The sequence below is a fragment of the Hyperolius riggenbachi genome, chromosome 10, assembly GCF_040937935.1.
Source record: "Hyperolius riggenbachi isolate aHypRig1 chromosome 10, aHypRig1.pri, whole genome shotgun sequence".
NCBI lineage: Eukaryota > Metazoa > Chordata > Amphibia > Anura > Hyperoliidae > Hyperolius > Hyperolius riggenbachi.
Genome location: NC_090655.1, coordinates 47,203,976 through 47,217,613, shown reverse-complemented (window position 1 = coordinate 47,217,613; position 13,638 = coordinate 47,203,976). Strand labels below are relative to the sequence as shown.

Sequence of the window (13,638 nt, the reverse complement as noted above, 5' to 3'; positions counted from 1 at the left end):
AGACTAGGTTTATATCTAATATTTATATTGTATAAATTTTTTGAGTCACTCATCACCTTAGCACCCTTTTTCTGTGGTATTAAAATAACTATGATATGACCCCCCAAGGGGCCCACCTGCCACCTGCTCTGACCTCTCTTTACTTCAGCTTACCAAAAAGACCACAAGGAGGCGCCAAATGTACTACCTTTCCTAGGGCCCTATTACATCTTAATCCATATCTGCCCCCAGCAAACATCTCCTGGCCGGGCCCCTCCCCCCCCCAGCAAAACCCTGCCCAACCCCACAAGTCACAGTATACAGATGCCCTCCAGCCCCACCACATACTTCCTGATCCTGATTAGGCAGAGCAGCAGGGCTAAGGAACCCACTCCTGTGAGCAAATGCAGTGTTAAATGCAGAGCCGGCAACGGAGCATTAAGATGGCCATACACTGGCCCGATTTGCCGCCGATTCGACAGCAGATTCGATCACTGGGATTAAATCTGCTGCCAATCATTCGCACTAAACGCACCCGAAATCGGATCGGTCCGTCGATCGCGCCGTGCGGGTTACTTCCATCGGGTAGGGAGCGCGTTGCTAGCGGCGGCCGTTCCGATACAGTTATACAGTACCTGACGCTGGCTCCCGGGCATCTTCTCCGCATCTTCTCCGCGCTGCACCGCTCTTGCTTCCATCCCAGCGTACATTAACTTCCTGTGTCACTCCAGTGACCAGGAAGATCAAATAGAGGGCGCTCTATTTGAACTTCCTGGTCACGGAGTGACACAGTGTACGCTGGGATGCGGTGCGGGGTGCAGCGCGGAGAAGAGGACCCGGAGCCAGCTTCAGGTAATGTATGCAGGGGCGGGGGGTGGGCGGCAGCGGCGGCTCCACAGATTGTGATCGGTTTCAGGCTGAAATCGATTCACAATCTGTTTGCAGTAAAGGCAGCCATACGATCCCTCTCTGATCAGATTCGATCAGATAGGGATCTGTCAGCTGGTCGATCTAATGGCAAATCGACCAGTGTATGGCTACCTTTAAGCATTTCATATTTCTGGTGACAGGACAGGTCCGCCTCACTCATCTTCAGTGTAGCCGCACTCCCGGCAGCCAATCACCGTGCAGCCCATGGTGCCTGTCCCAAGACAGGCAAGGGTGGCAGCAGCATGTTGATTGGCTGCACAGCCCGGAGCTGCACTCAGTGTCGGATTGGGAGCTGGAAAAGCTGAGGAAATCCACTTCCTGGCCAAGCAGCAGTTATCAGGTGTTGCTGCTCACAGTGAAGACTTGCTTCAGGTTTCCATTGGGAGTGATAACACCTGATTACTGCTGCTTGGCCAGCAGGTGGATTTCCTCAGTTTTCCAACCTCCCAGTCCGACACTGGCTGCACTATAGATGAGTGAGGTGGACCTGTCCCACCACCGGAAACAGGTAATGTATAATGCTCCACTGCTGTCACTCTACATTTAAAGCTGCATTAGCTCACAGAAGGCTCCCATAGCCTTTGGGCCCCCGATGATGAGGTTTGCGGTGCCATTGCTAGGGTTGGTTGACACTGGCATAAAAAATGGTTCACTAGGGGAGGCTACGATCAATCCAGATCAACAGATGCGTCACATTGACCACTCGCTAATGGAACTGAAAGTCACAGATAAAAAACCTAATGCCCAAAAAAAACTGATGCGGTTTGGCGTTCCGAATCCTGACAACATTGGAACGCTGAAACCAGTCGGGAATTGGAGACTGGGCATTGGTCTACATTTCTACATGCTGCCTGTGGCTGTACAGTACTGTATGTACACGATACGCTTGTAACATCAATAGGTTCCCTGTCAGAAGGGCCGTGATATAAGTTGTACTGTTAAAACAGCTTTTTTGTGATAATTAAACTTATACTGTTCTTGGATGAATCCTACTGAAAATCTATTTTTATCGTGGTGGTGGTCACCGTGTATGCGCTGGCTGTTGCATGAGCACTGGGTGAATGCAGGAAAAACCACGATGAATAGAGGCAGCAACAATTATAAAAATACCTCAGAAGAAGGACACAAACGGTCTGATTTAAGAACAAAAACTTGACGTGGACACAACTCCACTATAGGATGCATTTCGCTGGAGAATGCCTGCTTCCTCAGGCAAAATAAATGGAAGTGTCTGAGGCCTGATCTCAGTGTCCTCGCCTCCTCTGCACACTGAGACCGGTTCTCAGACACTCCAATTTATTTTCTCCAGCGAAACACATCGCATAGTGGAGTTTAAATAAAGCAAAGTTTAAATAACATATTTTATTCTTGTTGGTGCCTCTGTTCATTGATTATATCGGCATCTGTTGTTCACCCTTGGTAGAGGGCTGTCACTCCGGGGTGGGGTCCAGTTTGTTCTCCCCACCAGTGGTTGCCTTTGTGGTAACCCACGCTTGTGAGTATCATTCCATTATTCACACTTTAAAGACTTCTTAAAGTGAACCAGAGACGAAGCACCCTTATGTATTTGAGCATATATATCAGAGAAAACACCTTCCCTGCTCTTTGTTTCATTCTTCACTGCTCAGCCTGCTTCTAATCAGCCCTGATAAAATCCCTGACTGAGCATTCAGTCTGGCTTTGCTCAGGAATCATTATAGCTGAGTCATTATAGCAGAGCTACAAGGGGGCAGGCTTGGGCTTTGATTCCTGAGCAAAGCCAGACTGAATGTTCAGTCAGGGATTTAATCAGGGCTGATAAGAAGCAGGCTGAGCAGTGAAGAATGAAAAAGAGAGCAGGGTAGGTGTTTTCTCTAATGTTCCCACTGATGTATACACTATAGTGGGCTCTCAGTCCCTGTCCCGTTTATATCTTTCTAATAATAATGTTGGCTCACATAAACAATCAGGAGCTTACAATTGAATCTCTACTATAGTCCATCATTGTCTTATGCTAGGTACACACGATACAATTTTCTGGCAGATTTACCTGCCAGATCGACTATTTCCAACAGATCCGATCTGATTTTCCAATCGATTTTCCAATTGATTTTCCATTCACTTCTATGGAAAATCGATCGGAAATCAGATTGGACCCGTTGGAAATAGTCGATCTGGCAGGTAAATCTTCCACAAAATTGCATCATGTGTACCTAGCATTAGGTTCCTATTCCTATTGTAGTAGTCATCTAGCAATGATGGGCAGATTCGACCAAAAGACAAATTTGTCTAATCGAATCTGATTAGAGAGCGATCTGTCAGTTGCCCATACACCGCAAGTCAACTCCTGATCGATGCTGCACCAGATGGACCACGACTGCCCGATATCTAGCAGCTTGTCCGATCGAAACATGCAACCAATTTCGGCCAAATATTGGTTGAATACTCGATTGGGCATGCTTGGCACCGATTTTCAGTTTTATTATTATCAAATTGGATGGTCGATTGGCCACCAAGTTGAGAGATGTATGGCTACCTTCAGACCAGTTTTGAGGAGGAACAAATGAACCAGTGATCTGTATGATTATTGGGGGGTGATTATACATACCTGGTGACACACAGGTAGCTGATACATTGCTTCACTGGCTTCTGCACAGAGTACACCCGGGTGCAGGGATACTTCACCTCCTTACAGTCTGTAACAGAGACAGAGAGAGACAGAGGTGTCAGATATGGAGGAGGAGTGGTAGCATGTTCAGCCAGAGACAGATTAAAGGACACCCGAGGCAAAAATAAACTAATGAAATAAACATTTGTATCTATCTTCCTTCTCCTAAAAATGACTTTTTTACGATATTCCACAGTTTTATTTTATGTTTAAATCTACTTTTTAAGTTTTAACTGTTTTATTGTTTTTGCTCAATGACACATTCATTGAAGTATGCCAGAGCTAAAATGTATGAACTATTGAGCCTTTTAATCTCTTTACTGCTCTAAGAAGCCATTTTCTGCTACGAAAGTGTTTTATAATTGGAATTCCTTATCAGTGAGGGCCCATTTCCACTTGTGCGGTGCGGAATCGCCGCGGATCCCCCGCTGACGAAATCGCATGCGCGTGTGATTCTGCATACTCATTTTACCGCGAAATTTCGCATAGGTTAGTATTGATGCGATTTTAACCATGTCACTGCCTGTGTGATTTAACATTACTTTGTATGCGAAATCGCATGCGAAATCGCGGTAAAATACGCATGCCAAAACCGCATGCAATTTTCCTATTAAATACATTAGCGCCGATTCACATAGCGGTGTGCGGTATGCGAATTCTGCACAGAAGAACGCTCAGAAATCCTGACAAGTGGAAACAGGCCCATCCACTTGTATTGTCTATGCGAATCGGCATGCAGGAAATGCATGCAGATTTGCTCTAGTGGAAATGGGCCCTAAGGGTCACACTGTAGTCACTTCCTGTCCGAGTCAGAACTGAGTCAGCCACTTACATACCTGATATTTAACTCTTTCAGGCAGAGAAAGAAAAATAGTTATTTGTGTGCTAGGCACTGTACATACCCATGTCTATCTCATCATGTCACCTCAGGTATCCTTTAAGGTAAAATGAGGCCCTAGGCAAGAAAGCAACTTTGGGACCGGCTACAATGGGTGCCATCTGGCCTTTTATGGTGTGGTGGGAGTGGAGTCTCAAAGCGGAGATAGCAGCCAGGCCCCTGCGCACTTGCCAGGTACTAGGCTTCACCTATTTGCCTTGAGAATAATCTGGCTCTGCGAACCACATCAGCTCAGGAACCACATCCGATCATAAACAGCAACACTTTGACACATGAACTGCCTACGTTGCCCCTTCTTTCCCCATCTGATTGCTGCTGTGCAGTAGGCAGATTCGGTACTGTACTTCTACTAGATGTGCATAAAAATAAGTTCGTTGAGGACTAGTGTACTCAGACCTTTGATGTCAGTTCATTTGTTGTTTTAACAATAGTCTGAAGTCAGTTGTGCTGTTTTTCAGGTGTACACAGCCCTTTTTCTTCAGTTAAGCTATAAGAGCACTATTATTATAAAAGCACTAATATTATCATTATTATCTGAGAGTGCCCATGTAGATTTTTTTCTATGATGAGGGTTTTATGGCGGTTCTTGCTTGCCCAGAAATTATCATGGCTCCCCTGTCACAAGCCTGGACTGCAGAAGGGGACAGCATACAATAGACAACTTTTTGGTCTATGGTCTCCAAGCAGACTAACTGATCTCAACCAGTATCAGTTCAGGGGCGTAGCAATAGGGGTTGCAGAGGTAGCGACCGCATCGGGGCCCTTGGGCCAGAGGGGCCCCATGGGGCCCTTCCTAAACCAAAGTATATGCTGTTTATTGGTCCTGTGTTGGTAATGATCACTTCTATAGATGCTTTGAATGGTAGTAATCATTAACAAGCTGTTCCCCATCCCCTTCTGGCACCTCTGACACTGTAGATGACCTTGGCAGGTTTTGTTGCGCCATATCAATTGTTGCGTATAGAGTTCTTGGGGGGGGCAATGTAAAACTCGCACCGGGGCCCCGAGATTTATAGCTACGCCACTGTATCAGTTGATGAGGCTGAAGTGGAGGATGCTGGGGCAAGAGGGGTACCATGCCACACTATTGCCATCTGCAATCTGGCTGCAGTTCTGATCCACTCAAAGCTGATGGTACTGCCATTATTCTATAACAAGCAGAGGTTATTTACTGAGGTTCTCATGGCTAGAGAAGACTAGAGAAGACAAATATTTCAATTAACGATTCAATTAACCCTTTTTGAGAAGAGTTTTAATTTCAAATAAGTTCTTGCCCTAGGTGCTACTGTGAAGGTAAGTTGGATCCCAATCAAGTTCCACTGGGGGACCTCATGAGCTGATGATTTATAGTTATGTCCCTCCATGGACGACCAGAAGTCCACTGCAATTTTCTAACCTTTCAGAATTTTTCACTAAATTTTGATGTGACCCAGATGACTGCTGGAACTTTTTGTTACCAAGTAGCTGAGGAGTTATAAAAATAATTCAGTCCAAGTTTAATGTATCATTTATGTTCTCCGATGTTCTCAGTAAATCAGCCCCCCTGCATCAGAGAGTAGATGGGTGCGTTCTCAATAAACCAGTTCCCCCCACCCTACATAAGAGGGTAGATAGGGGGCTTATGAGTAGGAGGGGAAGTTGTGCTGTAGGTTTAGAACACAAAAAGTAGCTCACCTCCCGGGGTTGGCGTTACGTCACTTCCGGTGTCACCTGAAACACAGAAATATCAAATCATAGCTTCCATCAGTTTAAATTACTTCTGTGCATAAGTGCCTGATGAGGAGTCCAACCAATGGATATCAGCGTGATCTGTGCCTGTGTGTGAAGAGACATCTATACTTTTATGCAAAGTGCAATTTTAATATATATTTTTTTATTTTATTAAAGTGGACCTGAACTCTTGCACAGGACAGAAGGAAAACAGAGAGAAATCATGTTTGTATTTAGAGAGTTTAACCTGTCTAATTCCCTATTATCTGTTACTAATCACAACTGTAATTTGATCTCTCAGCTGGCTGCCTTGGCAAAGCAGCTAATTTGTAAACACAGGATGTTAATCCTATGTCTGCTCCCATGAAAGCAGGAAGTAGAAACACTGCAGATTTATTGCAGGATTTGTATCAGCTGTAACAAAGAAACATTTTTCCTGAAAGGTGATTATGCCGTTGATTGTCTTTTAGAGCAGAGGGGAAGTTCTGAGTTCAGGTCCACTTTGAAGAGACGGAGGGAGTGGAGAGATATGTCCATCTATACAGGGTGTACTTGCTTTAAAACTTGCTTACCTCGATCTGCAGGGGCCGCCTCTGAGGTCTCGTCCTCTAGAATGGGAAATATAACTGTTATAGTTCTAGCTATTTTTTAGATTTGTGAACAGAAGATGCAGCAAATATCTTGGCAGGAAAGTATCAGAAAAATAAAGTGTAGAAAAGACTCACAGCATAAAATTTAGCACATAGAATATGTTCCAATCTGGGCCAGGACACTATCTGCATGGAGTTTTTATGCTCGCCATGTGTTTGAGTGGTTTTCCTCCAGGCACTGTGGATTCCTCCCACATGTCAAAAACATACTGGCTCACCCCAGAATTGGCCTTAATAGGGTAGGACAATAGACTATGACTATGGTAGAGATTAGATTGTGATCTCCACTGAGGAGGACAGTCAGTGACATGACTATGTTCTATGTAAAGTGCTGCAGAAGTTGTCAGTGATAAATAAATACACATAATAGCAGAAAAATAAATGCACAGTTCTATTCTCTAAACCAAAGCAGGGAATTTTGTCACATGTGCTCCTGGTAAATTCTCCTAGGTAAAATATTCTACATGGTGGGCCATTTATATGGATACACCTTAATAAAATGGGAATGGTTGGTGATATTAACTTCCTGTTTGTAGCACATTAGTATATGTGAGGGGGGAAACTTTTCAAGATGGGTGGTGACCATGGCGGCCATTTTGAAGTCAACCATTTTGAATCCAACTTTTTAATAGGAAGAGGGTCATGTGACATCAAACATATTGGGAATATCACAAGAAAAACAATGGTGTGTTTGGTTTTAGCATAACTTTATTCTTTAATGAGTTATTTACAAGTTTCTCTTTGTTTACAGCCATTGACATGTCGCTGAGATTAACACGTGAGGAGCGGATAGAAATTGTGTTGATGCCTGGTGAACACAGTAACCGGATCATTGCAGCAGGTTTTAAAGCAAGACACCCTACGAGGCCACCCATCTCCCATGCTACAGTTAGCAAACTGCTTGCTAAGTTTCGTGAAACTGGTTCAGTGTTAGATTTGCCAAAATGTAGACTCATGAAATCTGTCACTAATGAAGAAACATCAGTGGCTGTCCTAGCTTCATTCAGCAAGAGCCCACAGCGTAGCACTCACAGCATGTCACTGGAGAGTGGCATTAGTCGAACATCCCTTCGGCGGATATTAGCTACTCACAAATTGCACCCTTACAAACTCCAGCTACTGCAGCATCTCCATGAGGATGACCCAGATCGGCGCAGTGAATTTGCAGAATGGGCTAAACAAAAATTGGAACAGGACCCTCAGTTTACGCAGAAGATTTTGTTCAGTGATGAGGTAAACTTTTATGTGAATGGTGAAGTTAGCAAACAAAATCACCGCTATTGGTCTGACACTAACCCACATTGGATAGATCCCTCCAAGATTGTTGGAACAAAAAAATTGATGGTATGGTGTGGTATATGGGGTACAAAGATAGTGGGGTCATTCTTCATGTAGTGGCTGGATAGTGTAATGGTTAAGGGCTCTGCCCCTGACATGGGAGACCAGGGTTCGAATCTCGGCTCTGCCTGTTCAGTAAACCAGCACCTATTCAGCAGGAGACCTTGGGCAAGTCTCCCTAACACTGCTACTGCCTATAGAGCGCGTCCTAGTGGCTGCAGCTCTGGCGCTTTGAGTCCGCCAGGAGAAAAGCGCTATATAAGTGTTTGTCTTTGTCTTTTTTCTTTTTCATCAATGGGAACCTCAAGCCCACTGAATATGCGAAATTGCTACGATTATGCGTTTCCCTCCTTATGCACTGAAGCTGGCACGTTCCCTGAGTTTTTCCAGCAAGATGGTGCACCACCACATTATGGGTGTCAGGGTCTAGTGTTGGGCGAACAGTGTTCGCCACTGTTCGGGTTCTGCAGAACATCACCCTGTTCGGGTGATGTTCGAGTTCGGCCGAACACCTGGTGGTGTTCGGCCAAACTGTTCGGGGTTCGCCCGAACTGCAGAATGCATGGCCGAACATGGCCGAACAGGGCCCCTGTTCGGCCGAACAGGGCCCTGTTCGGCCGAATACTGCCCCCCTATGCCCCCTATGGGGTCGCAGGCATAAGGGGGGAGCATGCCCCGATCGCGGGGGGGTCGGAAATTCCCCCCACCCCCTCCGCTAGCGCTCCCCCCTCTGCCCGCTTCCCCATACAAAAAGTTTGAAACAAGTTCAATAGTACCTGGCTGGTGGCACTGGCTGGCAGTGGAGTGAGGAGGAGTCCGAGTAGCAGAGTGACGTTGAGGCCGGGCAGCGGGCGGTTCAGCGCTAGTACCCTTGTGGTACTTCCGCCCTTTCTCTGACCTCACGTCCTCTGCATACGAGGGTACGCATCACGCGTACCCTCGTATGCGTCATCACGCAGAGGACGTGAGGTCAGAGAAAGGGCGGAAGTACCACAAGGGTACTAGCGCTGAACCGCCCGCTGCCCGGCCTCAACGTCACTCTGCTACTCGGACTCCTCCTCCTCCTCACTCCACTGCCAGCCAGTGCCACCAGCCAGGTACTATTGAACTTGTTTCAAACTTTTTGTATGGAGAAGCGGGCAGAGGGGGGAGCGCTAGCGGAGGGGGTGGGGGGAATTTCCGACCCCCCCCCCGCGACCGGGGCATGCTCCCCCCTTATGCCTGCGACCCCATAGGGCCCCCAAAATGGGCATGTTCGGGGGTCCCATTGACTCCCATTGAGTTCGGCGTTCGGGCCGAACATGCCGAACATCTGGCCCATGTTCGGCCTGTTCGGCCCGAACCCGAACATCCAGGTGTTCGCCCAACACTATCAGGGTCGAGCATTCCTAGATGAACAGTTTCCTGGAAAGTGGATTGGTCGTCGAGGGCCAGTTGAATGGCCCCCAAGGTCTCCCGATCTGATCCCCTTAGACTTTTATCTTTGGGGTCATCTGAAGGCAATTGTCTATGCTGTGAAAGGTTCGTACACACGCTCTATTTGCAGGGACGGGTCCGTCAGACCCTCCCGCTGGGCGGGCGTTCCAGCGACAGTAGAGCGTGTGTACAGTCTGTCGGCAGACTGATAAGGCTGTTTCTGATTGTTCAGAAACAGCCTTATCAGTCTGTCTGACAGACTGTACACATGCTCTACTGTCGCTGGAACGCCCGCCCAGCGGGAGGGTCTGACGGATCCGTCGTTCCTGCAAATAGAGCGTGTGTACGAACCTGAAGATACGAGATGTGCAGCACCTGAAACTACGGATACTGGAAGCCTGTGCTAGCATTTCTCCTGCGGTGTTGCTATCAGTGTGTGAAGAGTGGGAGAAGAGGGTTGCATTGACAATCCAACACAATGGCCAGCACATTGAACACATTTTATAAGTGGTCAGAAACTTGTAAATAACTCATGAAAGAATAAAGTTAAGTTAAAACCAAGCACACCATTGTTTTTTTGTGTGAAATTCCCAATAAGTTTGATGTGTCACATGACCCTCTTCCTATTGAAAAAACAAACGTTGGATTCAAAATGGCTGACTTCAAAATGGCCGCCATGGTCACCACCCATCTTGAAAAGTTTCCCTCCTCACATATACGAATGTACCACAAACAGGAAGCTAATATCACCAACCATTCCCATTTTATTAAGGTGTATCCATATAAATGGCCCACCCTGTACTATCGGTATTGCCCAATGCCCAAATTCTCTGGTGCCTTAAAGGGCCCTTTTCCACCAGCTGCGCTTTGATTTAACTATTGGGGTGCTCACGTGTTGCTGATTGCAAGAGCGCCATGCCCTTTTTCCACTGGTGCGGTTTATATTTTGACCAATTGCAAATACTCTGCATGTTGCATTTATTTCTCTGTTGTGATTGGCCTGTAATCATTTTTGAATCCCTGCTGCAAATCGCCAGTACAAAATGTAATCGTTTTAAATGGAGAAACTCGCAGTCGCATTGCAGCGCGTTTGAGAAGCTGATTGAGATTTCTGGTGGAAAAGAGCCCTTAGGGCTTGAGCGCTTTTCGTTTTTTAAACTCGCTGGCGATTTTTTTAAAAAGCTCTTTAAAAGTGCTTGAGCAATGTTCCTCAATGTGAGTGTTGTCACACGAGCGATGAGCTTCCTTTCCAATCGCAAATGCGGCTCCTGCACAATTTCCTGAGCGTTTGGGCTTCAATTCAAAGTATAGGGAAATCGCAAAGCGCTTGAAAAAGCGATTTTAAAATTGATTTGCTTTTAAAAGAAATACACTGTATTTATTAAGTTCCAGGTCATAGAATTCACTTCCTGGTTGTTGTCAGGAGGAAAAAAAAATGCCAAGCAAAAACACTTAGAAAAGCGCAAATCTTTCTGAAAAAGTGCAGGGAAAAGCGCTTACGAAAGCGCTCACAGAAGCGCTCTCAGTGCTTGCAATTGCACTGGCGATCTATAATGTGAACTAGGCCTAATTCCATGTACACTTCTAAACTGGCTGATACAAGTTATTTCCAATTCAGTAGCTGTTTACTGCCATCCAGTGGAAACTTTTAGTACTGTTCTGCTCTTCAACAAATGGTTCTGGTACTTTGCATAAGAACCGGATTTGCTGGCCTCATTTATGACGTTTGTAATAAAAGGGTGCCTAGAAATTTGAGCATCTAGGAAAGCCGATAGAAGAATATTGGTAAATTTACCGATGTTCTACTAAAAGACCTCGTTCACATCTAAAAACGCAAACGCAAGTGTTTTACGTTTTTGTTCGCTGTTTTTTTAACGCCTCCCGGAACTCCACGGCGTGCTGCGTTTTTGTAAAAAGCGCTTTTCTAAGCGCCTTTTTCAGATCGATTTTGTAATTCACTCCCTGTCTCAAGTCAGGAAGTGAACTCTTTGATCCGGAAAATAATAAATACATATTTATTCTTAAAAATGCAAACGCAATCACTGCATAAAGCCATTTTGTGAGCGTTTTTCCTATACCTTCCATCGAGGCAAAATTGCATAAAAATGGTACAGGCACCGCTTTGCTGAGCGGATTGGAACAAACTGCTCAGATGTGAATTCGCTCATTGGGAATCATTGCACAAGCGATTTTAGGGCGATTTTGAAAATCGCCTGCGCTTGAACGAGCTCTTAAAGTATAAAATATCAGTATTAAATACTGATATTTTACTATAGCTGAACCGAAACCTGCTCTCACACAGAACTCTCCCCCCTGATGCCTAGGGCCCGTTCAGATCAGAAATGCGGATGGCCATGCGTGCGGAAACGCGTGCGGACCGCAACGCGTACGAACGCATGGCCATCCGCGTTTGTGTGCGTTGCGTGGCTGACCCCATCACTGAAAGTGAATGGGACAGCCACGCGTTTTTGCAAAATCTGCGTGCAGCATGCGTCCCCGGACCGCACAGGTCCGGAACGCATGCAGTGTGAACATCAGACATTGCACTCTATGCAATGTCTGATGTCGTGCGTTTTGGCCACCTGCACGCGTTTCCAAAACGCGGCTGGAAACGCGTGCAGTGTGAACGGGCCCTGCCCTCCCAAAACCCCTTCCTGCTGCCTAACCGGAACCACAAACACACTACCTGGCGTCTAACCATAAGCTCCCCACCAATGCCTAGCCTTAAACCCCCCACCGCCAGTTCCTGACCCCGCTGCCAATAGCTGTAAAAAAAAATTTCAGGAGCTTCCGTAGGCACCCATTGAAATAGCTGCACTGAAAGCTAATTTGGGCCAAAAATTTCCACTCGATGTCGCTATTTGAATGGGCCGATTTGCAGCCCAGCTCATGCCACCATGCAAGTTATTTTCCTTCTGAAGACCTGAAGAACCTCCTCACATAAAAAGCTCAGTAAATGGAGAAGATTTGACAAACTCACCAGTGTCTCTCCGACTGACTGCATTTCCCCTCAGCGGCTGCACTGCAAAACACACAAATATCACGCAGCTGATTTGTGAATTACATATAATATGATATTGGAATGATACAAAATTATATTTCCACCCATCTATCTCATTTTCAGCAGGTGTTTCAAATACATCTTGTATAGCCAAATCCAGAGGTCCTCAAACTGGGTGATGCGGCACCCTGGTGCGCCTCGAGCATTTCCCAGGGGTGCCTCAGCATCAGTGGTGTAGCTAAGGAGCTATGGGCCCCAATGCAAGTTTTACATTGGGGCCCCCCAGCACTCTATACTTAACAAGTGATTCGGCGCACCGAACCTGTCAATAGCAACTACAGTGTCAGAGGTGCAAGAAGGGGATGGGGAACAGTTTGTTAATAATTACCACTAATCAAAGTATCTATAGAAGTGATAATTATGAGCACAGGACCAATAGAGAGCTAATACTGTAGGGCCCAAGGGCCCCGATGCGGTCGAAACCTCTGCAACCCCTATTGCTAGGCCCCGCTCAGCATTCATCCCCATACTTTGTGCATTGTCATCAGATAATGCAACCGCACATTGATATACAATGGGTGGGTTCAAAAAATGCTTCCTAATGACCATCACTAGCTACTTGGGGGGTGGGTGTCCATGACTACTTGGAGGGGTGGTGGTGATGCCAAATAAAGGTCATAGCAGCATTTTGGTAGTTGTTTGGGTACTTCTTTGTTAGCCGGGCGCATCTGGCAGGTGGCGCTAATTACATTAAAACTTCACATTAACACAAAAGTGTTAATGTAACCGCTTGTCGGCAGGTGGCGCTAATTAAATGAATACTTCACGTAACCTGAAAGTTTAACGTCACCGACTGTATTGTTTGAAGTGACCGGCTCACTGTGCTGTAATTGAGACCTTCTCTTGCAAATAATGGAATGATACAATAGGATATGGAATTATATGATATGGAATAAGTAGTGATGAATATGACAGAATATGGCCATTCTTTTTTTTTGCCAAAAGTATTGCAAACATTTCACATCTTTGCATGGTTGAAAATATCTGCATAAACACAGGGACATGAGAA

At 45.9% G+C, this 13,638-nt stretch overlaps 1 protein-coding gene across 2 annotated transcripts in view; it reads right to left on the bottom strand.

Moving 5' to 3' along the window:
* MFAP5 (microfibril associated protein 5) overlaps positions 1 to 13,638 on the bottom strand; it is a 195,351-nt gene that overhangs the window by 9,040 nt on the left and 172,673 nt on the right. For both annotated transcript variants that reach the window (XM_068255104.1, XM_068255105.1), the window contains 4 exons: positions 12,549 to 12,590; positions 6,737 to 6,772; positions 6,129 to 6,164; positions 3,497 to 3,584 (listed from right to left, as the gene is read on the bottom strand). In XM_068255104.1, coding sequence (XP_068111205.1) covers positions 3,497 to 3,584; positions 6,129 to 6,164; positions 6,737 to 6,772; positions 12,549 to 12,590 — 202 coding nt within the window. The remainder of the gene's footprint in view (positions 1 to 3,496; positions 3,585 to 6,128; positions 6,165 to 6,736; positions 6,773 to 12,548; positions 12,591 to 13,638) is intronic.